This window comes from Diachasma alloeum, unplaced genomic scaffold, assembly GCF_001412515.2.
Source record: "Diachasma alloeum isolate Michigan unplaced genomic scaffold, Dall2.0 Dall_scaffold_00558, whole genome shotgun sequence".
Taxonomy (NCBI): domain Eukaryota; kingdom Metazoa; phylum Arthropoda; class Insecta; order Hymenoptera; family Braconidae; genus Diachasma; species Diachasma alloeum.
Window position 1 is genome coordinate 587,136 of NW_021680690.1, and position 19,936 is coordinate 607,071.

Below are 19,936 nucleotides of genomic sequence, written 5' to 3' on the forward strand. Positions count from 1 at the left end.
ACAAGATATGAATGTTTTTTTGGGCTCATATGAAAGAGCGGGTCGAGAAATGGCGTGCTAAGGGCCTCTAAAGATGGTTTTGAACCAGGGGAGACTCCTAGACCCCACTGGACAATGTTGTCACAATTGCGCTTTTCAATTGAAAACAGACATCATCTTTAGAGACAATTGTCATCTTTAAAGACTTCTGCACGGCATTTTTCGAGCCGCTCTTTCATTTGACTCAAAAAAAACATGGCCGTGACTATTCGCACGTTGAAGTTTGTGTTTTCACGCAGCCGAATTTTCATACTGCTGTGTATTTCACGCAGTTGAAGTTTTATACAACTGCGTGAAACACACAGTAGTATAAAAATACAACTGCGTGAAACACACAGTAGTATAAAACTTCAACTGCGTGGAACACACAGTAGTATGAAACTTCAACTGCGTCAAATACACAGTAGTATGAAACTTCAACTGCGTGAAATACACAGCAGTATGAAAATTCGGCTGCGTGAAACACACAAACTTCACGCATGCGTGGAGTGTATGGAGTGTACGGGAGTGATTCACGCAATGGTGCGAATAGTCACGGCCCAAATTTTTCCGCAACCGTTTGATCACCACTTGAGTTTCAGCTCCTAAAGCTCTCCTACTCGATCTTCAATATCCTCAAGCAAGCGTCCGAATGAAACTCCTCAGTCCAATAAAGTACAAAACAATTTCACAGTGAATTGTTATCAATCGTAAACTGTTCGTTGATGAATGGAAGATGATAAATGTTCATGGAAAAGAAGTTGTGCGTTACTCTATTCTCTGAGCACTTATTGTCTACTTTGAACCGCAATGTTTTATTCCTCCCGCCCACTGCCGTCAACACCCTCTTCCATACAATTTATTTCTTCCTCTGCTATTGCCCCACGGGTGACTTATGTCCTCCCCCACCAGCAGATCAATATCCCCTGTATTTTCCCTCCGAAGAAGTCATCGAATTTCTGTTCCGAAGACACGAAAAGCCATGCGACTATTCCAGAATTATAGCTGTAGAATAACATAGTAGACTATTTTCCATCGATTGTCCCCCAGAATCCCCAAATTACTGAGTCACTTCGCCGAGAAAATTGGAGCTTTATTTTCTTGATGATAGATAAGTGTTCTTAGAAAGAATAAATTACTGTGAACCAACAGTTTGCGATAATGCCAGCTCTCGAAAAAATATCCCCTCCAACTCTTTCATTTTCATTCGTCACGCGACATCAGCTGTCCTGGACTCTGTCCTCGAGTCTCACTGACAAAATAGTCATCGACATCACCGAGAAACCGACTCCCAACTTGAGAGGAAGGAAACGCGAAGAGAAACATTGGGGAATCCCCTGGATTTTCGTAATGTCATTCTTCTCCCTCAACATTCTCGCCTTTCGAATACTGGGACTCTGGTTCCCCGAGGAGACTTCGTCAGTCTGCCGAATAATTTTATACAGAATCTACAATGCATTCGCAGTGACAGCCATGTGCACCTTCGTACTGTCACAATTTTTCGCATTACTCGAGTGTCTCAATGACACGAAGGAACTGACCAACGCCTCGTTCATGCTGTTGACGATGATCGCAGTGGCTGGAAAAATGTTCAACATGACTGTTTACCGATATGAAATCAGCAGAATGGTCAAACTATTCGATCTCGAGCCGTTCAAGTCCATGGACGACCGTGAAGTCGTGATTAAATCGAAATTTCATCGCTCTGTCAAGTGAGTTGAAGTTCTCAATCAATTGGAAATTGCGTAATTTTCTCCGGCAGTTCATGCCCATTCGGAAGTGACGATGCACATGAATTGATGACTTTGTCGTGTGATTTTACGCAATTTTCAAGTTTTCGGGATTTAAGGTCTCGGGATAATGCACGGAGAAAATTATCTGGTCGATTTCAACAACTCGTTGGTGAAATTTAACAATTAATTAAAATTCAGAGATTTTTCAATTTCATTCAATCAATTTTGACTATCAAACTGGATGGTGAGGGCATATATCAGTAGCGAAGTTGTAAACCGGTACAAGTCGATTTTGACTATTGGGCAGTTTTCAATAAATATCTCGGAATCTAAGGGAAGTAGCGAAATCGTTGTAATTTCCTTTTTTGCAGCCCTCAATTTGTTCTACAAAAAAGGTCAAGACAAAAATTTTGCTATTTCCCTAAGATTGTGAGATATTCATTGAAAACTGGGCAATAGTCAAAACCGACTTATACCGGTTTACCACTTCACTACTTAAGTGTAAACAATCCCGCAATCATTTATATCTTGACAATCGAAAAATGTTTTTCCTAGAAGATATTTTCGCAATAATCAACATTTTCTGACGAACTGAAAATTTAACGAATCAATTTCAGCAACTAGTTAGTGAATTTCAAAAACTAATTGATGAAATTTAACAACTATTTAATTAAATTTCAGAAATAGTATATTTCAGGGCGAGCGCTATGGGGTTTTTTACTCGCGCGGAGTTGGCGTCTGAGCCGAAGACGAGGACCGGCCAACTATGCGAGTAAAAAAACCCCATGGCGCTAGCCGTGAACGATACTTTTCCGTAGTAATTTTCACTTTTACGAGTTTGGGGAAGGGCTAATACCAATCCCCGGACGAGGAAAAGTGAAGATCAGTACGGAAAAAGATTTTTCAATTTCATTCGACAACCAAATTAAATCGAAAAATCGATTGTCAAATCGATTGGCGGTTGTCGAATGAAATTGAAAAATCTTTCTCTGAGTTTTAATTAAATAGTTGTTAAATTTCATCAATTAGTTATTAAATTCCATCAATTAGTCGTTGAAATTCACCAAACAATCTTCTCCGTGGGGAATGAATACAGAATCACTGACGATAAATTTATGCAAGGCGCTTTATTTCCGTGTACGGAACGCTAGGAACAGCGACATGCACCCTGATAACCCTATTTTCCCTGATCCGCGACATGCCTCGTCGTCAATTGCTCTTCAAAGCCCGATACCCCTTCGATGATTCGGCCTCAGTTGGCTACTGGGTCTCCTACATTCATCAACTCTACAGTCACTATATGGGGGCCGTCGTCAACATGACTTTCGATACATTCGTCTCAGCCCTGATGCTGGCCACCTCGGCGCAATTGGAGGTCCTCAAGTATCGGTTCGTCATGATGCCAAGTGCCATGGAGAACGAGCGGGCTGAGACTGGCTGCAAGGGAAATCCTGAAGAGGTTGAGAGGATGGAGGCGAAGTACTTGAGGAATCACACGAATCATCACCTAGCCATTTTTGAGTTGAGTAGGGTAAACTCACGGACGAAAAAATTTAACAGAAAAACCTATCGAATTCGTTAGAAAATTCTATTGAACTGTTCTATTAGTTTTTGGCCGATTCTATTGAATTTTCAATAGAAAATATTCAGTAGAAAAAGTCAATAGAATTCAATTTTTCTATGCAACTTATTCTATTGAGATATTTTCTATAGAATTTCCTTGGCTCAAATTTTCTCAGTCTTTTCGTTTGATTTTCTTGATGAGAAGAAAAGAAAAATAGAGTGAAAAAAACTTGGAAAATTTGAGGCGAGCAAATTCTATAGAAAATATATGAAAAGAATAAGTTATATAGAAAAATCGAATTCAGTCGACTTTTTCTATTGATGTCAATAGAATCAGCTAAAAACTAAAATAAAATTTAATAGAAATTCAATAGAATTTTGCAACGAATTCGATAGGTTTTTCTATTGAATTTTTTCGTGCGTGCTGCCCAGTAGGTGGACCCCTACGAAAACCGCCCAGTAGATGGACGTTTGTTTTTTGGCGATTGAAAAAAAAATTATTGAAAAAAAGTGGCCATTCAGCACTGATAGAGTGACTCATTTATTCCTAATGGAATATAGGTGCAAGTGAATAAATAAATGTGGCAAACCAATGAGATACTTATGACGGCTTCCGGATGGATGCCGCGTCTAGATTCAGCTTTTTGCCGACGTTTCGCAAACATTTCAGTCTGCATCATTAGGGCTAGGTTGCTCCGATACTTAAGCTCCCGTTGTAAGGAAGTCCTTATATACCCCCTGACCGCTGGAGGGGGTAGGTAGAGTGGTGGGGGGTATCCCAGCCGATCAAGATGTTTTTAATTGAGCAGCTGGTCGGAGCAACCTAGCCCTGATGATGCGGACTGAAAGGTTTGCGAAACGTCGGCAAAAAGCTGAATCTAGACACGGCATCCATCCGGAAGCCATCATAATGAATAATAATATTGGCCGCGAAAGCCTCAAAACTCAATGAGATACTTTATTAAAAATTGCAGGCGGCCGTATCTTCGATACAGCTGTAATTGTACGTGGGTACGTCCATGGTCTTTCCTTCTTTCTCGAATTTCCTAGAAACTCCCTGAATTCTCTAATTCAAATTTAGAGCGTACAACCAGAGACATGATGAGAATTCACCTCAAACAATGTATTAAATTTTCAACAATTTACATGTAACTATCGCTGTAAATAATCCTGTAGGACTAATACATTCAATAAATAAAAAAAAGAATTTCCTATCCAAAAGTAGCTCGTCCATCTACAGGGCAGTGTCCATCTACTGGATAGTCGACCCATTTCGTCCGAGAAATTATTTTCCTTCGGAAACACGTGGAAATTTCTAGCGATGGTCATGCACTCAATGAAATCTATGATTAATTTTCATTCAGATTTTCGAAAATGACGAATGACACGTTCACCGTTTCAATTTTCCTTCAATACTGCGCCAGCTCCCTAGTCCTCTGCGTCAGTGTCTTCACGTTGACGCAGTTGAAACCCCTGAGCAAAGAGTTTAATTCTCTGCTGATGTACATCGGCTGCATGCTGGTGCAGATATTCATATTTTGTGACGCAGCGAATGACGTTACTATCAGGGTAAATAATCAGCATGCATCGTAGATTGACATTGTCACGATTGTTTGGCTTTCAGAGTGAAACAATGGCTGAGGGCATCTACAAAATGGACTGGACGTCTCTGTCTATCAATAGCCAGAAGAGTCTGGTCCTCATCATGGCTCGCACTTTGAGGCCCATAAGGTACACGAGTGGACATGTTGTCAGTCTGTCTCTCGTTTCGTTCAGCAGTGTAAGTAATCATTCACCAGCGAAGTGGTCAAACGGTTTCAGTCAATTTTGGCTGTTAGCCAATTTTCAATGAATATCTCGAAATCTGAGGGAGATAGCAAAATTTTTCTCATGACCTTTTTAGTAGCGCTCAGTTCGCTCTACAAAAAAGGTTATTATGAAAATTTCGCTATCTCCCTTCAATTCGGAAATATTTCTGAAAAACTAGAGATTAAATTGACTTGACCGTTTGACCACTTCGCTGATTTGGATTGTACTAGGGGGAGAGTCGGGCAAAATGGGACGTTTCATGATCTTCTCTACACTGAAGAAAACGACAAAGTTCTCAAACAAGTCTTACTTGTGCCGAGAAAATAGTTTTTTGAAAATTATCAAAAAAGGATTTTTTGTGCCAAACATGCAGAGAGTGCGCTGGAATGAAAAATTTTTGTCGCAAAAATAGATTCAGTAGTTGAAAAAAAATTGTATTCTCTGTAGACGCAAGAAATGTCATTTCTAGCACTACTCCTTCGTAATTCAATAAACGGAGAGAAATTTTTTAGAAAAATTCCAGTGCAAGCACGGGAAAACAGGCGCAAAGTGACGGTCAGGAAAAAATTCCAGTGCCGGCACTAGAAATTTTATTGGGGAAAACTTGAATTTTTCTCCGTATTTCTGCGAAAATTTCACAGAAATCCCCAGAAATTTTACCTTAACAGCACTAGAATTTTTCACAGCCGGTGGATTGTGATTTTTTCCAGTACTCGTACTAGAATTTTTCTAGAAAATTTCTCTCCGTGTACTCCCATACGTATTTTGTTCCCGAAAAATCTTTGTTTTATGCGAAACAAGGGATAGTAGTTTTTCGTTTCGGCTGTCTAATAATCACAGACAAGAAATGAACCCTTAAATGAAACAATAATAATGATATGATAGCAATCTTGTTACTTAGGGATAAAATATTTGTTGATAAATTTTCCTCTGTATGAGATATTTTCATCCTGAAAAGGCACCGTCTGGTCCGAATTATCCGCCTCTTGAGCCAAATATTTCGTTGCTATCGAAAGCAGAACGATTATTCATGTTTGAGACTTTCAAATTCGAACCAAAAAAATTCTTTTTTGGCAATTTTCAACTAGCGATTTTGTTGGCCCAAGCAAGACTTGTTTGACAACGTGTTTGTCTTTCTCTCAGTGTAGTTGTCAATATCTTCACTTATAAATGAAGATATTGACGATTGGAAAAGCTCTCAACATGTTCCCAATTATTTCAATTAAATTCCAGCTCCTGAAGCTCTCCTATTCCGTCTACAATATCCTAACTCAGTCGTCTGAGTGATCTACATCAACAGCCGGAACTTCGGATCATGAATTAAGAGAAAAAACTGGAGAACTCCCAAATGAATTGTTATTAATTACGAATTGGTAGTTTACGAATGGAACCTGATATTTGTTTTTAGAAAATGAAGCTGTGACTTATTCCATTCTCCGTTCTACTGTCTGACTCACATAAAAATCCTCCCCTGTTCTAGCAATCTTCGATCCGACTATTTCGTCCGAGAAATAAATTCGCTTCAGAAACACGTGGAAACTGATCACAACGTCATCGTCTCACGACAATTAATAATGCAATTAATAATGGAATTAAATTCAGTAGCGAAGTGGTAAAACGATTCAAGTCGACTCATCTCTCAGCGGAGTTTTCGAGGAATATTTCCGAATCTAAGGGAGATAGCAAAATTTTTGTCATTACACTTATTGTAGCTCTTAATTGGCTCTACAAAAAAGCTTATAACAAAAATTTTACCATCTCCCTTAGATTCCGAGATATTCATTGAAAACTGGTCAATAATCACAATCGATTTGTACCGTTTTACCACTTCGCTACTTAATTGTACTTCGAAGGTAACGAGTCGTCTCACGGAAAATAAAGTTGTTACAAATGAAAAATAGTGTTTTACTCACAACCCACCATTCGACAAATCACATTTAAAAATCGTGAATATGTAAAAAGAGGATTGACATTCTCTAGCGATTTACTGTCTAATAACCGGTGTGATATACATGCGCAACAACAACAATTTATTCCCACGTTATCTTTAACCAAAATACTTCGTGGATCGCTTGTTTATTCATTGATGAGAACAGTAGAATTATTTTATCAGTAATTATTTACATAAATTATTTGCGGTAATATTTTTCCCCTGGGCTTCCCAGGGTAGTGTCGAGCTTCATTAGCGTCAGACACTAGGTGGATAGCCTCAGTCGATACCTGGAGGTCTTGAGGGCAGAACGGGTCGAGCCTCGAGTTACGATTCTCTAGTCCCGAAGATATTTCGATACTCGGAGGCAGCATGGAGGGATTTTTCGTGCTGTCGGCGATTTGTTGCGTCCTCTCTGCCGTTTCCTGCACTCCGATCGCCGCGGTAAGTCGTTTTTAATGTTAAAGCGCAGTTGGTTACGAGATCAAGTAATTTCGAGTAATTTCGGAGAGTTAACGCTGCGTCATTTCTAGATGTTCAATCATGTGAATATTTTTTGTGTGTGGTGCAATTAAATGAATATTTCATCATTTTTTAAAATTGAATTTCTCTAATCTTTTGCAGCGGTTTTTTAGTTGATAAATTTTTTTTTCAGCACTTGTACGTAAAGTGACATTTTACGCACGCTCCGCCGGTGCAAAATCTCACTTTCCACCCATTGTGGGGAAAGATAGGGTTTTTTAACACTTGAGGAGGGCAGCGCTATACACTCGTCAAAAGAACTTCGGAAAGAACGAGGAGGTGGATCTTATGTAGAATTACACAGGATGCAACTTCACACTGTTCACCAACTTTTTTTGACGATTGTGCACCTCCCGCCGGTTCCATGTCTATATCTCACAAAACAAACTCAACACGTCAATTCAACACACGACATTTCAACACAACAAATTCAACACCAACAAAGTTAACTCAATCAAACTCATCACAACACAATTTAAATATGCATAATAATCAACACAACTCAAACAAAAACACCATTACATGTACTCTGGATGTCAACAAACACATCGAAAATATCACCATTGGGCATCCAAAGGAAAAGACAATAAAACTCCCAGCTATCTTCATAGCATCCAACCCATATACATTTGACATATAAATATATAGACACCAATACGAAAGAACAAACGAAACCAACCCAACCCAAATGATAAACCCATGGAATATACTCACTCGCGCTGATCAAATGTATATAACCACGTTCACTTAATAATATACTTGGATGTGTTTTTTGTGAAAAATAAAATAAGTTCAAATAAATTGATGTTGAAATTGAATATGATGGAAAAACCGAATGATGAAATAGTTTTGGTAGAAAATGAAAATGTTGAATTGACGTGTTGTATTGAAATGACGCCGTGGAGTTTAGACGTGTCACCGTATAATTCGACACTGGGCCGTGAAAAATTTTTCTGGCGAGTATGAGAAATATGATTACAGGACGAGCCGACTCGCTTTCGGCTCGTCCTGTAATCCTATTAAGTGGAAAAGTTCCCACGGCCGTATGTCGAACAATATTGTTACGTATTTGCCGTTTTCCTCCCTGTCAACCACCTTCATGTACGATCGTCTCTTTCTTTTCCGTTATTCTTTTATCTTGTTTTCCAGTCCGCGGATGCGTCAATCCTTTTTGTAGTTCTTTTTATTATTTATTTCGCCCCAAAATTCTTTTAATAAACATTTATTCTTATCAAATATCTCGTATTTTACAATATTTGTTGTCATTAGGCCCGAAAACCGCGATTTAACCGAGCGAAGCGAGATCGCGTGTGTTAAATCGCTTCGCTCGGTTAAATCGCGGTTTATCAGGCCTAGTGACGAAAATAATATGATGTAACAGAAGTAGATATTTAATTGTGAAATGGATGACGAGGGGGAAAACTGGAATTATTTTATAATTTCGCATCCTCCTCCTTATTTTTCTCATTTTTTTAAATGATAATAAAAATGATTTTATAATGGGTGCGTAAAGTGGAGCTTTACGCACTCAAATGTCACTTACGCACGCTCTTGAATTTTACGCACTCGTGCACAAAAACAACTACTTTACCTCCACTGCCGTTCCAAAATAGGATGTGTTACACGTCCGTGCAAAAAGTGGAACTTTACGTACTAGTAATACAATATACTATCAGCTAATGGGGCCGAAAACCCGATCTAACCGAGGTTAGAATCGCGGTTTCTCGGGCCTAGTGACATAAATAGGGTTCGACACTCGTGGAAAAAGTGCTCACATCTCCCACCGCTCAAAAAACACTATTTACTCACTCGTACCGAAATCTACTAATTTTGAAATGATTTTTTTCAGGCGAAAATAGATCTACATTTTTACTTCTTCGTATTTTGCATGGTTCTGAATAAAAATATTACTTCTCAGTAGTCACTGCAATAACGAGCTGTGACGTAAAAAAAAATTCAAACCAGTTCTGATAAGGATGACCAAAATTAATGACTCAAGCTGTGGACAACCTGATATGTTACCACGCATTACTATTGAGTTTTTGTTGACCATGTTTTCAATTATGTTAATCATAACAGTACTACTGTAATAATTATATCAGATATTATTTCATAATTGTAGAATTTCACACATTTTCTAGCAGATATTTTTTTAAACCCTTGAGAATGAAGAGTTTTTGAAAAATTCTGTCGAATTTCTGTTAGAACTCTGTAGGAATTCTCTTCATTTTATTTTAATTTAGTTGTAGTAAAATTTTATTGAAAAATTATATTTGTTTTTTATGCCATTTCTGTACGAGAAAGAAGTCAACAGATCTTTATTTCTCTATAGAAATTTTTGAGCGTCAATGCTCCAATTTTTTCCGCTGTATTTTTATTTCTTCCTGATGATAAAATTCAAGAAAAAAAATTATAAAAATTATGTTCGAAAATTCTTACCGAAAAAATCCAAACAAAATGAGTTGTATAAAAACAAAATCTATAGACATGTTTCTATAAACAAATATCTATTTAAAAACAAAACAAAAATTCTAAAATGGGGCGTTGCATAATTTTTGATAGAATTGACGCAAAAAAGAATCTGTCAGAAGATAACAAAAATTCACGAGAATTTCTTTGGGAAAGGGCTAGAGAAAGCGTTTTCCTATTCAATTTTTACCCGCGTGTTCCCAAAATACTCCCGAAATAATCACCAAAGAAAAAATCCAAACAGAATGAGTTATAGAAAAAATCAACATCTATAGACATGTTTCTATAAACAAATACCTATTTAAAAACAAAACAAAAATTCTAAAACGGGGCGTTGCATAATTTTTAATTGAATTGACGCAAAAAAAAAATCTGTCAGAAGATAACAAAAATTCACAAGAATTTCTTTGGGAAAGCGCCAGAGAAGGCGTTTTTCTATTCAATTTTTACACTCGTGTTCCCAAAATACTCCCGAAATAATCACTAAAGAAAAAATCCAAACAGAATGAGTTATAGAAAAAATCAACATCTATAGACATGTTTCTATAAGCAAATATCTATTTAAAAACAAAAAAATTCTAAAATGGGGCGTTGCATAATTTTTGATAGAATTGTCGCAAAAAAAAATCTGTCAGAAGATAACAAAAATTCACGAGAATTTCTTTGGGAAAGCGCCAGAGAAGGCGTTTTTCTATTCAATTTTTACACTCGTGTTCCCAGAAAACTCCCAAAATAATCACCATAGAATTGTCGGCCCCCCGCGCAAGCCTAAAAAGGAACGCGTGAAAAAGGTTGAGAATCGCTTGGGCTCGAAGTTCATCAGCATTCATCACTCTCGCTAATGCTTTTTCCTTTGATATTTTCAGAACGAACCGACATGCCCGCGAGGATTCACCGGGTACCTGGAGTACCCATACAACTGCTACAAGTTTTTGCAGTGCGACCGCGGTCGTACATTCGTAATGAACTGCGGCCCTGGTACAGCTTTCAATCCCAGTATAAATGTCTGCGATTGGCCACAAAATGTTCCCACTTGCTACGGTAATTCCATAAATATTATTTTTTATGATTTAGGAACAGATCTGATGTGCGCGGGGTTGCACTACTGGACTTAACTGATCGGAATCTTTTTGTAGGGGAGACCGGGGCAAAATGAAACAGCCGAAAAACGACTATCTGACGCAATTCAAGCAAAAAAAAATTTACTTCTGTTTAATAGACAAAATTAATAAACAAAAAGTTGAAATTTTAACTTTTGATTATTAACTTTTTTTATTATTGGGAGTACTCATGAGAATAATAATTTTCTATTCGTTTTAGAATTCAGTTTATTAGATTAGGCCGATTACACTTTTCTTTTTTCATTCGACTGAAATTCCGCATCATATTTTCCTTTTTCCCCCTCTGGGTCTCCCCCTGGGCCTTCCCCTGGACTTTGGATTTCGCTGTTTCATTTTCTTTTCAATTAATCCATCGACAAAATCTTCTCCCGTCAAAACTTCGCAGTAATTTTACATTCTACTGAATTAAATTAAAAAACTGAATTCAATTGAACTGAATTGAATTAAATTATTATTATTCTTATTAGTGAGAATCAAGGTCTCAAGAATAAAAAAAAGTTGATAAACAAAAGTTGATGAAAAAAATATTTAATAAAAAAAATTTTAGCTTGAATTGTGTCAAACGATGGTTTTTCGACTGTTTCATTTTGCCCCCTCATTTTTCCCCATTTATTTTATTTGTAGAGATTATTGCAATTTCAATTTTTTTTTTCATTTTGTGTTTTACAGCAGATGGAGAGGGAATCATCGACATTCGTTGACACGACAGAGGAATCGAAGACACTTTTTGATAAAAAACATTTATTGATTAAGCAAATTCATTAGGTAAATGCCACGCAAATTTCCTTCATTCGATAGAAAATGGTATTAAAAAATGAGATATATGGTCGAGGCATCGTGAGGTGTAGAGAGATTATTCATACGAAATGTCCTGTTGAAAGCCATTATTTTCCTCCTCGAGATATTCTCCAGACTCTAGAGAATAAAAAATACGTAAATGAATGAGTCTAGGGTAAAATAACGTGATGCAGTTTTCAAAGCGGAGAAAATCCTCCATGAAAAGCTATTCTGATATTCTGTTTTAGACTTATTCGTTCTCTGAGATATTTTCGTAGAGAATTTTGTGGGCGATGAAAAAAAATTCTTGACGTTATTCTCTGAACTTGTGTTTTCGAGATATTTGCAAAATAATTTGTAAAAAATGTCTCATCCAATCCCGAAAACTGCGTTTTATATGAAACAATATACTTTGGATGTCATGAGTATTTATTCATCTCCTGGCATTGGGTAATATTTTTGAGATGTCCATTTTTTAAAAAATGCAATAAAAAAAATATTTTTATGAAAATATCTCTGGAGCAACTAAATCTGCGGAAAAATAACGTGAGACGATTTTTTCAACTGAGAAAATTCTCCACGATAAACTATTTTGGTATTCTCTTTCAGACTTATTCGTTGTCTGAAATCTTTTTCTACAGAATTTTATTGACTGGAAAAAAAAATCTCTTGGCATTCTTCTGTAAACTTCTGTTTCCGAGTTATTTGCAAAATAATCTGTAACAAATGTCTCATTCAATTTCAAAAACTCCATCTTATATGAAACAATATATTTTGAATGTCATGAATAAAAAAAAATGCGATGAATGAATGAACGACGAACGTGCCGATGTTTATTCATCTTTCATGATTTGAAATGTTCTCTACCTTCTTTAAAAATGCACTGAAAAATGTACTTTTCTGCAGAAATTCTAAAGCAAATAATTAGGATAAAACGTAATAAAATGATTCTTATAGCTGCGCAAACTTTCTACGATAAGTTCTTTTGGAGTTCTCTTTCACACTTATTCGTTCTCTAAAATATTACTATAGAGTATTTTATGGATGACAAAAAAATTTTCTCCATTCTTAGTTAAAATAACATTCTTGGGGATTTTGGTTACCTCCTAAGGGTATTGAGTAATATCCATGGAGAGGACCTCAAGCAGAGATAAATCTGCCTCGACCTTCTTGATTTTCGAGGCCTCGTTCAACTCAATCCCCGGTGGATCACGCCCGTACCATTTTGTACGATATCCCTTCATGTTAATGGTACCCTCAACCTCTATCAAATCCCCAATTTTGAAATGCTGAATGTCGTCGTTATTCGTCAGGACAATGTTCAGTTTTTTGCGGCCATCAGTGATGGATCCATAAGTGCAGTGTTTAAGCTTTGCAAATTCACCTTTTACGAAACCTTTGAGACCTGTCACATTTGAAATTATCGGACATTATACTTCTATTGAAATTCGGTAGAAATTCGATTGGAATTCTATTTAAATTCTAGAGAATTCTCGTTAAAATGCCATTAGTTTTTTGCGGAGGCAAAAACAGATTTCGATTTCTCTATATGAATATTCTCTTGGAATTTTTTCTATAGAAATACTTGGGCATGAATTTTCTAAGTTTACTAAAAGAAAAAACATTTTTCCGAGAAAATTCGTGCCCAATAATTTTAATAAAAAAATTCTCAAGATAAAAAATCCAACAAAAAAATCTAAATCTATTGACTTTTTCCTACCAAATATCTAATAGAACATGCGCAAAAAATGAATAGAATTTTAACGAGAATTCCCTGGAATTTTAATAGATTCCTATAGAATTTCTGGAGAATTTCAATTGAATGTCCTAGCGAATTCGCTAAGGTTTTCTTTTAAATTTTTTCATACGTGTTTTCATTGCCATTATAACTGCTTACTTACGTACGAGCTGCCCATCAGACTCACGAATCTGATCCCACAAGATAGTGGGGGGTTCTGTTTTCTGCAACTCCTCGGGATTGAACTCCCCGATTTTTTTAATGATCGAAGTGGGATGATTGACGTGAATTTCGAAAGCTTCACCATTGATTCGCGAATTTATGTTGTCGCGAACGAATGGGACGTCGAATATTTTGCACCTGGCGTTGATGATGTGGAGGATCTGTTGGAGGAGAAGATATCGACAACAATTTTCAAGGGAAATTATAGCATTTGAAAATGTTTCTGCAGATTTTTTTACTGCGCTTTTACCGCATTTGGCTTGATCCATTCCGGATGAATTTTACTCGCTTGATTCCAGACACATATGAGGAGTGTTCTGCCACGGTTATTGTTCAATGTGAACATCACTCTGACATTGTCCATCGGCGTCGGTGGATTCTCGATTATCGTTTCTACGTATCCGATGACATCCCTATGAAATAAAAATGCAGATATTAATAGCAGGATTATGAGCGCATTTTTTTCGCGTGGGACTTACACTCGCTGATCTCCGGATGTGAAGGAGTCGATGGCTTCATTTCTAGTTGCGAATTCCATCTTTAGTATTCTGAAAATTATATAGAAAATTATGTAGAAATGGAAAATATTTTTTAAATTTGACTAAACCATATTATTATTTTTTCCCATTCACCCATATTAAGCGATTAACTAGTCAAATCCTGATTGATTCATTTTGCTTTATTTTTCTTTCATTTTCATTTATTTTCTACACTCTACAATCAGTAATTTGTTTATAACATGTAAATACCAGGCTGAAGGCCCTCGAGCGATAGCCAGTTACAAGATTCTTGCGACTGATTCGATTAAAAAGACAATAAATAAATATTTTTAAAGTAGTAAATTAAAATTGTTAAAGGACCAATTTTTGTCATGACGAACTCACCAACAATTCTCCACTGGTTGGCGCAGTCCAACTGAAGAATCCGTTGGTGCTGGACCTCACGTAGCGCCTGAAAACTCGTAGAACACATCTATTTTCGTACTTCCTGCTGTAAATAAAGTCCAGGCGTCTGCCTCCCCGGAGCATCATCTTGTTTCGAAAAATTTTAACTCGACAACAATGACGATGCACATCAACACGTTCTTACTAACACAATATTTTGAATCCGATGGAATAAAAATTATAATTCAACTTTCCAAGAGTTTTTACAGAACTTTTTTTTTGCAAGAATTTGCAAGTGCGGAGAGAAATTACCGTTTGAGCCATTCAAAATTTTCAAGCCACACGGCAGCACTTCACTCCAATTAATTGATGAAGTGATTACTATCATCGCGATTAAAGAAAAGAAAAATTAACAAAAATCAATTTCATTCACTCAAAGATATAGAAAATTTGATTTTTTTTCGCTTGATAATCGTCTCTGCCGGCATTTTTTTTACATTCTTTCTATTGAAAATCTCATCACAAGAATGGAAACCACTGGCATTCTTTCACTATTTATTTTAAAAAATCTCGTTCTATTCCGTAGCATAATTATTGTAATTCAGCAGTGATGAATTTTTTTGCAAACTCAGTTTGCTACTCATTTCCGGTGCGCTGTTAAAAAAATTTGGCTAAATTTTCTAGAAAAACGGGTGAGAAGAAAATGCAATTTCAAATTTCTCTGAAGATTCAAGTAAAGTCCCGATTTTTTAGCGACAGAAAGGCGAAAATTACGAAATTTACATGAATTTCCAAGAGAAAATGAATATTCACTGCTGAATTCCTTTGAACTTCCTTAAAATTCACAGAGGAATCTGGAATTCAAGCAGAGATTCCTCTGAATTTTTCTGTTTCTTCATTAACTTTCCCGGAGTAATTAAACCGAAATCGACAGTTTCCCTGGATTTTCAATTAAATTATGAAATTTCACTGACAAAATTCCTCGAAATTTCAGTGAAAACTATTCAACAGTGCACGACACTTACACGTATCAAATTTTTTATGGAACATTTTTTTCCGCATATTTGTGGCTGAATTTTATGACGTGGTTTTTGCCAAGGAGATTGGCACCTGTCAAGCTTTATTAGGAATAGACGCTAGGGGGTCAGGATCAGTCGTCACCGAGTGGTCTCTTCCTGAGCGTCGAAGAAGAAACAGGATCAAGACGTAAGTTTGAATTTCCAAATTGAAAAATCGACTGAATTCAATCGGCGGAAACATGGAGAAATTCTTCATCACGACGGTGATCTTCTGCGTACTGACTGATTCCTCCTCCGCCTCGATGTTTGGGGTGAGTGATTTATAAAGTCGAATTGGGGATTATTATGCACTCCAAGGGGGTGAATCGGTTTGATGATTGAAGCCGTTCAATTATTCAATTTTTGCTTTTAAGATATTAACGATTTTATATTTTAGATTATATTTTGAATGTGTTAGATACAATATTTATTATTTGGGGATTTCTGCTGCCATATGGACACAGTGCATATGACCATATTTGCCATATGATCCACATATGACCCCCATAATACTTATTCTGACCGTTTTGAACCTTAATCTGACCTTCGTGACCCTTAATCTGCTCGTTGTGATCCTTATTACCCTTAATCTGACCCTTGTGACCCTTATTATGGTCTTATGGCCGTTATTGTGACCCTCGTGACCTTATTATGACCCTCATGGCCCTTATTTTGATCCTTGTGACCCTTAATTTTGGAGTCTTTTTTTCAAGGACCAAATTTTCATCACCAGAAGTCGATTTGGATTTTTATAAAAAATAATATAGAGAGATGATTAAATCTTGCGCACGAAGTCATCCAAATATGGTTTTCTTTCTCATATTACGTCGGGCATATTCGTTAAATTCTCTGATAAATAGTTAATTTACTCTTCCTTATATAAATCATTCCTCAATGAATCTGCGAAGCGCTTTGGTGATTCGAAAAATTAAGGGATATTGAAATTTATGAAAAAATAATCTTACCAGAGAATAGAATTGAAGGAAAACAATGAAATGAGCATTTTTCCACTTTTGCCTTGGAAAATACATCGATCCTCCCTCAACTGATGAAAAATTGGACTTCCACTCAAATTTTAAAATAATAAATTTTGCACATTCTGGTTTCTACGGAGTTATCATAGACTCCTGAAGTAGAGAATGCGGCGATGTAATATAGATACCATATTTCCATTTTATCGAATATGACTCGTATGAGTTTTATCCAAAATAATAAAATTTTGACATTGAAATGTATTCCTTCATCGATAAAAAGTGAAGTCATCCAGGAAGCGCATAAAAAGTGAAACAAAAAATCAGCAATATTTTCAGATAGAGAACAAACTGGGACTTACCGCCTCATATGTGTCCCATGTTTGCAGATATATATCCGATAAAACTTCAAAATGTGATGCAGAAACATAAATTATTTATTACAAAAGTTGAGATAATTTTTATATCAGGCATAGAATTTTTTGTTTTTCAAGATTTCTTTTAGATTTTAATCTTCTCCCTTACCTCGAAAAGATAATTGTCACATAAGACTCTGTGTTATTTTGTCACTTCCGGATTAATTATTATCCATAAAATTAGACGGCAGATTGAGCACAAACTCAGTCAGATTGGTTTTATTCGTACTAATTTTGTTTATAATTTATTTAAGATTTTAATCTTCAAAATTTAAGTCATGTATATGATTTAATATCGTTCACTTGATGATTACTCTTCCGGATTTAGACCTACTGCTTGGAGTTGTGGAAATCCTGAAAAGGATATCTAAATTATCAAGTAAATGTAATTATGAAGTAAATTATCTAAAAACGAAGAATGTACTTTATGATACCGTATTAACCTGAATACGATGTAAAAAAAAATTTTTCTAGCAGAATAACATGTAAACTGGTTTTTTTAAGCAGAATAAACCAACAGGTTTGATTGCTATAATAATTTTTAAAAAACTCTTCCGGATTTTCGTGTAAAAATCATAATTCCACAAATTTACGGAATTGTTACCCCCGAATGGTTTTTAACAAATAATCTTCCTGGATTTGAATTTGACAAATGTCATAGTTTATCAGTCCTCTCCTAATGTTGATTGGTCTATTTTTTTTCTCCGCAATAGTTTGGCGGTGGAGGAGGATCCGCTAGAAGCCACGTTGACGGGAAATATGCCGGAGAGCTGAACGCGGAAGCCGGCATTCATGAAGAAGCCCACTTGGGCATCGGAGGTGGAGGACACGTAGAAAGTCACATTGACGGAGCATTCGATGTGGGAGGCCACATAGGGGGATTATTAAGTGGAGCATTCAACGCTCAATCGAAAATCGCGGGAGCGGCAATGGGTGGATCAAAATTGGCTTTGGTAGGAGTGAAGCATGCAGCGGTAAGTGCCGCATCGGGAGTCGCTGGAGCAGTAAAAGGTGGAATAGAACATCTCAGAGAATTCGGGGCAAAACTGAAAGGATCGGGAGACATCGAAGGAGAATTCAGCGAAAAGGGATATGGTGAGATAGGTTACGGCGCAGGAGGACACGCTGACGGAGAATACGACAGGAAGGTCCATGTTGTAGAAGAATACGGCAGAGAGGACCATGTTGGAGGAGGATACGGCAGAGGTGGCTATAGTAAAGGAGTATATAGTGATGGAAGACATGCTGACGGTCATGTTGGAGAAAAATTAGGCACAGGAGAACATGTCGGAGGGAAATTAGGCGCAGGAGGACATGTCAGAGAAAAACTAGGCGGAAGAGGATATGTCGGAGGGAAATTAGGCGCAGGAGGACATGTCAGAGGGAAATTAGGCGCAGCAGGACATGTCGGAGGAAAATTAGGTGCAGGAGGACATGTCGGAGGGAAATTAGGCGCAAGAGGACATGTCAAACCGAATGTCGTTTCGCCCCAAAATTCCGGAGGAAAACTAGGCGCAAGAGGACATGTCGGAGGGAAATTAGGCGCAAGAGGACATGTCGGGGGAGAAGTCGGCGCAGACGGATATGCCGGAGGAAAACTAGGCGCAAGAGGACATGTCGGAGGGAAATTAGGCGCAGGAGGACATGTCGGGGGAGAAGTCGGCGCAGACGGATATGCTGGAGGAAAACTAGGCGCAGGAGGACATGTCGGGGGAGAAGTCGGCGCAGACGGATATGCCGGAGGAAAACTAGGCGCAGGAGGACATGTCGGAGGGAAATTAGGCGCAGGAGGACATGTCGGGGGAGAAGTCGGCGCAGACGGATATGCCGGAGGAAAACTAGGCGCAGGAGGACATGTCGAGGGAGAAGTCGGCGCAGACGGATATGCCGGAGGAAAACTAGGCGCAGGAGGAGATGTTGGAGGGAAATTAGGCGCAGGAGGACATGTCGGGGGAGAAGTCGGCGCAGACGGATATGCTGGAGGAAAACTAGGCGCAGGAGGACATGTCGGGGGAGAAGTCGGCGCAGACGAATATGCCGGAGGAAAATTAGGCGCAGGAGGACATGTCGGGGGAGAAGTCGGCGCAGACGGATATGCCGGAGGAAAACTAGGCGCAGGAGGACATGTCGGGGGAGAAGTCGGCGCAGACGGATATGCCGGAGGAAAACTAGGCGCAGGAGGACATGTCGGGGGAGAAGTCGACGCAGACGGATATGCCGGAGAAAAATTGAGGCAGGACATGGTGGAGGAAAATCCGGTGCAGATCGACGTGCCAGCGAAACAGCTGATATAGGTACAGGAATACACGGAATAGATTCTTCCAAACACTTCCGGAGATTAGGGTGCGTCACTGGATTTCGCAAAAAAGTAGCTAACGAGGCGAAAAACGCTGCAGATGGACTTTTGGGGGTACAATCAACCCTCCGATTGAGGAGCATTCTGCAACTCACCAGACACCAGACATTTGTCTGCATAAATTATGAATATTAATTAATTATAAATATAGATGCGAATCTTTTCAGGGAAACGAAATTCTAGTTCTCATCTGCAGATGCTGACAAAAAAAAATATCTATCATAAAATTGTAACACTTTCCAATTGTTGGGAACAATATTTTCATGAATATAGTACGTCAAATTGGTTGAAATAAAAATTACAATTCGAGGTTTAAGAAGTCTTTTTTTTTCAACCCAAAAAATTATCG

General features: G+C 37.7%; 4 protein-coding genes across 10 annotated transcripts; 3 read left to right on the forward strand and 1 right to left on the reverse strand.

Annotated features, from left to right (window-relative positions):
- The first annotated feature begins 1,284 nt into the window (after positions 1-1,284).
- LOC107043298 (odorant receptor 46a) lies at positions 1,285-6,555 on the forward strand. The gene is made up of 5 exons (XM_015264731.1): positions 1,285-1,730; positions 2,874-3,272; positions 4,679-4,883; positions 4,939-5,094; positions 6,357-6,555. Exons 1-5 carry the CDS (start codon positions 1,369-1,371, stop codon positions 6,408-6,410), a joined length of 1,176 nt encoding a protein of 391 aa, XP_015120217.1. The 5' UTR covers positions 1,285-1,368; the 3' UTR covers positions 6,411-6,555.
- Positions 6,556-7,318: 763 nt separating this feature from the next.
- On the forward strand, positions 7,319-12,908 carry LOC107043361 (chondroitin proteoglycan 2). The gene is made up of 3 exons (XM_015264843.1): positions 7,319-7,497; positions 10,911-11,085; positions 11,835-12,908. The coding sequence occupies exons 1-3, from the start codon at positions 7,426-7,428 to the stop codon at positions 11,864-11,866; spliced, it is 279 nt and encodes a 92-aa protein (XP_015120329.1). The 5' UTR covers positions 7,319-7,425; the 3' UTR covers positions 11,867-12,908.
- LOC107043360 lies at positions 11,729-16,972 on the reverse strand. Of its 3 annotated transcripts, none has more exons than XM_015264841.2 (7): positions 16,810-16,972; positions 14,787-14,853; positions 14,382-14,450; positions 14,153-14,315; positions 13,844-14,063; positions 13,046-13,347; positions 11,729-12,080 (listed from the first exon to the last, which is right to left on the reverse strand). In XM_015264841.2, the coding sequence occupies exons 3-6, from the start codon at positions 14,438-14,440 to the stop codon at positions 13,049-13,051; spliced, it is 741 nt and encodes a 246-aa protein (XP_015120327.1). In that variant the 5' UTR covers positions 14,441-14,450; positions 14,787-14,853; positions 16,810-16,972; the 3' UTR covers positions 11,729-12,080; positions 13,046-13,048. The 3 variants fall into 3 exon arrangements, with proteins under 3 accessions (XP_015120327.1, XP_015120328.1, XP_015120326.1); XM_015264842.2 differs by having other exon boundaries at positions 14,787-14,860; XM_015264840.2 differs by lacking the exon at positions 16,810-16,972 and having other exon boundaries at positions 14,787-15,459.
- Positions 15,921-19,903, forward strand: LOC107043359 (glycine-rich cell wall structural protein 1.8). 5 transcript variants are annotated; one of them, XM_015264834.2, is made up of 4 exons: positions 15,921-16,116; positions 17,945-18,683; positions 18,774-18,983; positions 19,014-19,903. In XM_015264834.2, the coding sequence occupies exons 1-4, from the start codon at positions 16,045-16,047 to the stop codon at positions 19,523-19,525; spliced, it is 1,533 nt and encodes a 510-aa protein (XP_015120320.1). In that variant the 5' UTR covers positions 15,921-16,044; the 3' UTR covers positions 19,526-19,903. The 5 variants fall into 5 exon arrangements, with proteins under 5 accessions (XP_015120320.1, XP_015120319.1, XP_028982313.1 ...); XM_015264833.2 differs by having other exon boundaries at positions 17,945-18,695; positions 18,786-19,903; XM_029126480.1 differs by lacking the exon at positions 18,774-18,983 and having other exon boundaries at positions 17,945-18,695; positions 19,296-19,903.
- The last annotated feature ends 33 nt before the right edge of the window (positions 19,904-19,936 follow it).

What these genes read in the sequence shown, in the direction of transcription:
- LOC107043298 (XM_015264731.1), top strand. Translation starts at nt 1,369, where the DNA reads ATGTCATTCTTCTCCCTCAACATTCTCGCCTTTCGAATACTGGGACTC. An exon ending in AAATTTCATCGCTCTGTCAA is followed by an intron (nt 1,731 to 2,873) that starts GTGAGTTGAAGT and finishes AATTTATGCAAG; the next exon opens with GCGCTTTATTTCCGTGTACG. An exon ending in CTCTCGTTTCGTTCAGCAGT is followed by an intron (nt 5,095 to 6,356) that starts GTAAGTAATCAT and finishes ATTAAATTCCAG; the next exon opens with CTCCTGAAGCTCTCCTATTC.
- LOC107043361 (XM_015264843.1), top strand. Translation starts at nt 7,426, where the DNA reads ATGGAGGGATTTTTCGTGCTGTCGGCGATTTGTTGCGTCCTCTCTGCC. An exon ending in CCTGCACTCCGATCGCCGCG is followed by an intron (nt 7,498 to 10,910) that starts GTAAGTCGTTTT and finishes TGATATTTTCAG; the next exon opens with AACGAACCGACATGCCCGCG. An exon ending in AAATGTTCCCACTTGCTACG is followed by an intron (nt 11,086 to 11,834) that starts GTAATTCCATAA and finishes TGTGTTTTACAG; the next exon opens with CAGATGGAGAGGGAATCATC.
- LOC107043360 (XM_015264841.2), bottom strand. Translation starts at nt 14,440, where the DNA reads ATGGAATTCGCAACTAGAAATGAAGCCATCGACTCCTTCACATCCGGA. An exon ending in ACATCCGGAGATCAGCGAGT is followed by an intron (nt 14,316 to 14,381) that starts GTAAGTCCCACG and finishes TTTATTTCATAG; the next exon opens with GGATGTCATCGGATACGTAG. An exon ending in GTCTGATGGGCAGCTCGTAC is followed by an intron (nt 13,348 to 13,843) that starts GTAAGTAAGCAG and finishes CAAATGTGACAG; the next exon opens with GTCTCAAAGGTTTCGTAAAA.
- LOC107043359 (XM_015264833.2), top strand. Translation starts at nt 16,045, where the DNA reads ATGGAGAAATTCTTCATCACGACGGTGATCTTCTGCGTACTGACTGAT. An exon ending in CCTCCGCCTCGATGTTTGGG is followed by an intron (nt 16,117 to 17,944) that starts GTGAGTGATTTA and finishes TCTCCGCAATAG; the next exon opens with TTTGGCGGTGGAGGAGGATC. An exon ending in GAAATTAGGCGCAAGAGGAC is followed by an intron (nt 18,696 to 18,785) that starts ATGTCAAACCGA and finishes GCGCAAGAGGAC; the next exon opens with ATGTCGGGGGAGAAGTCGGC.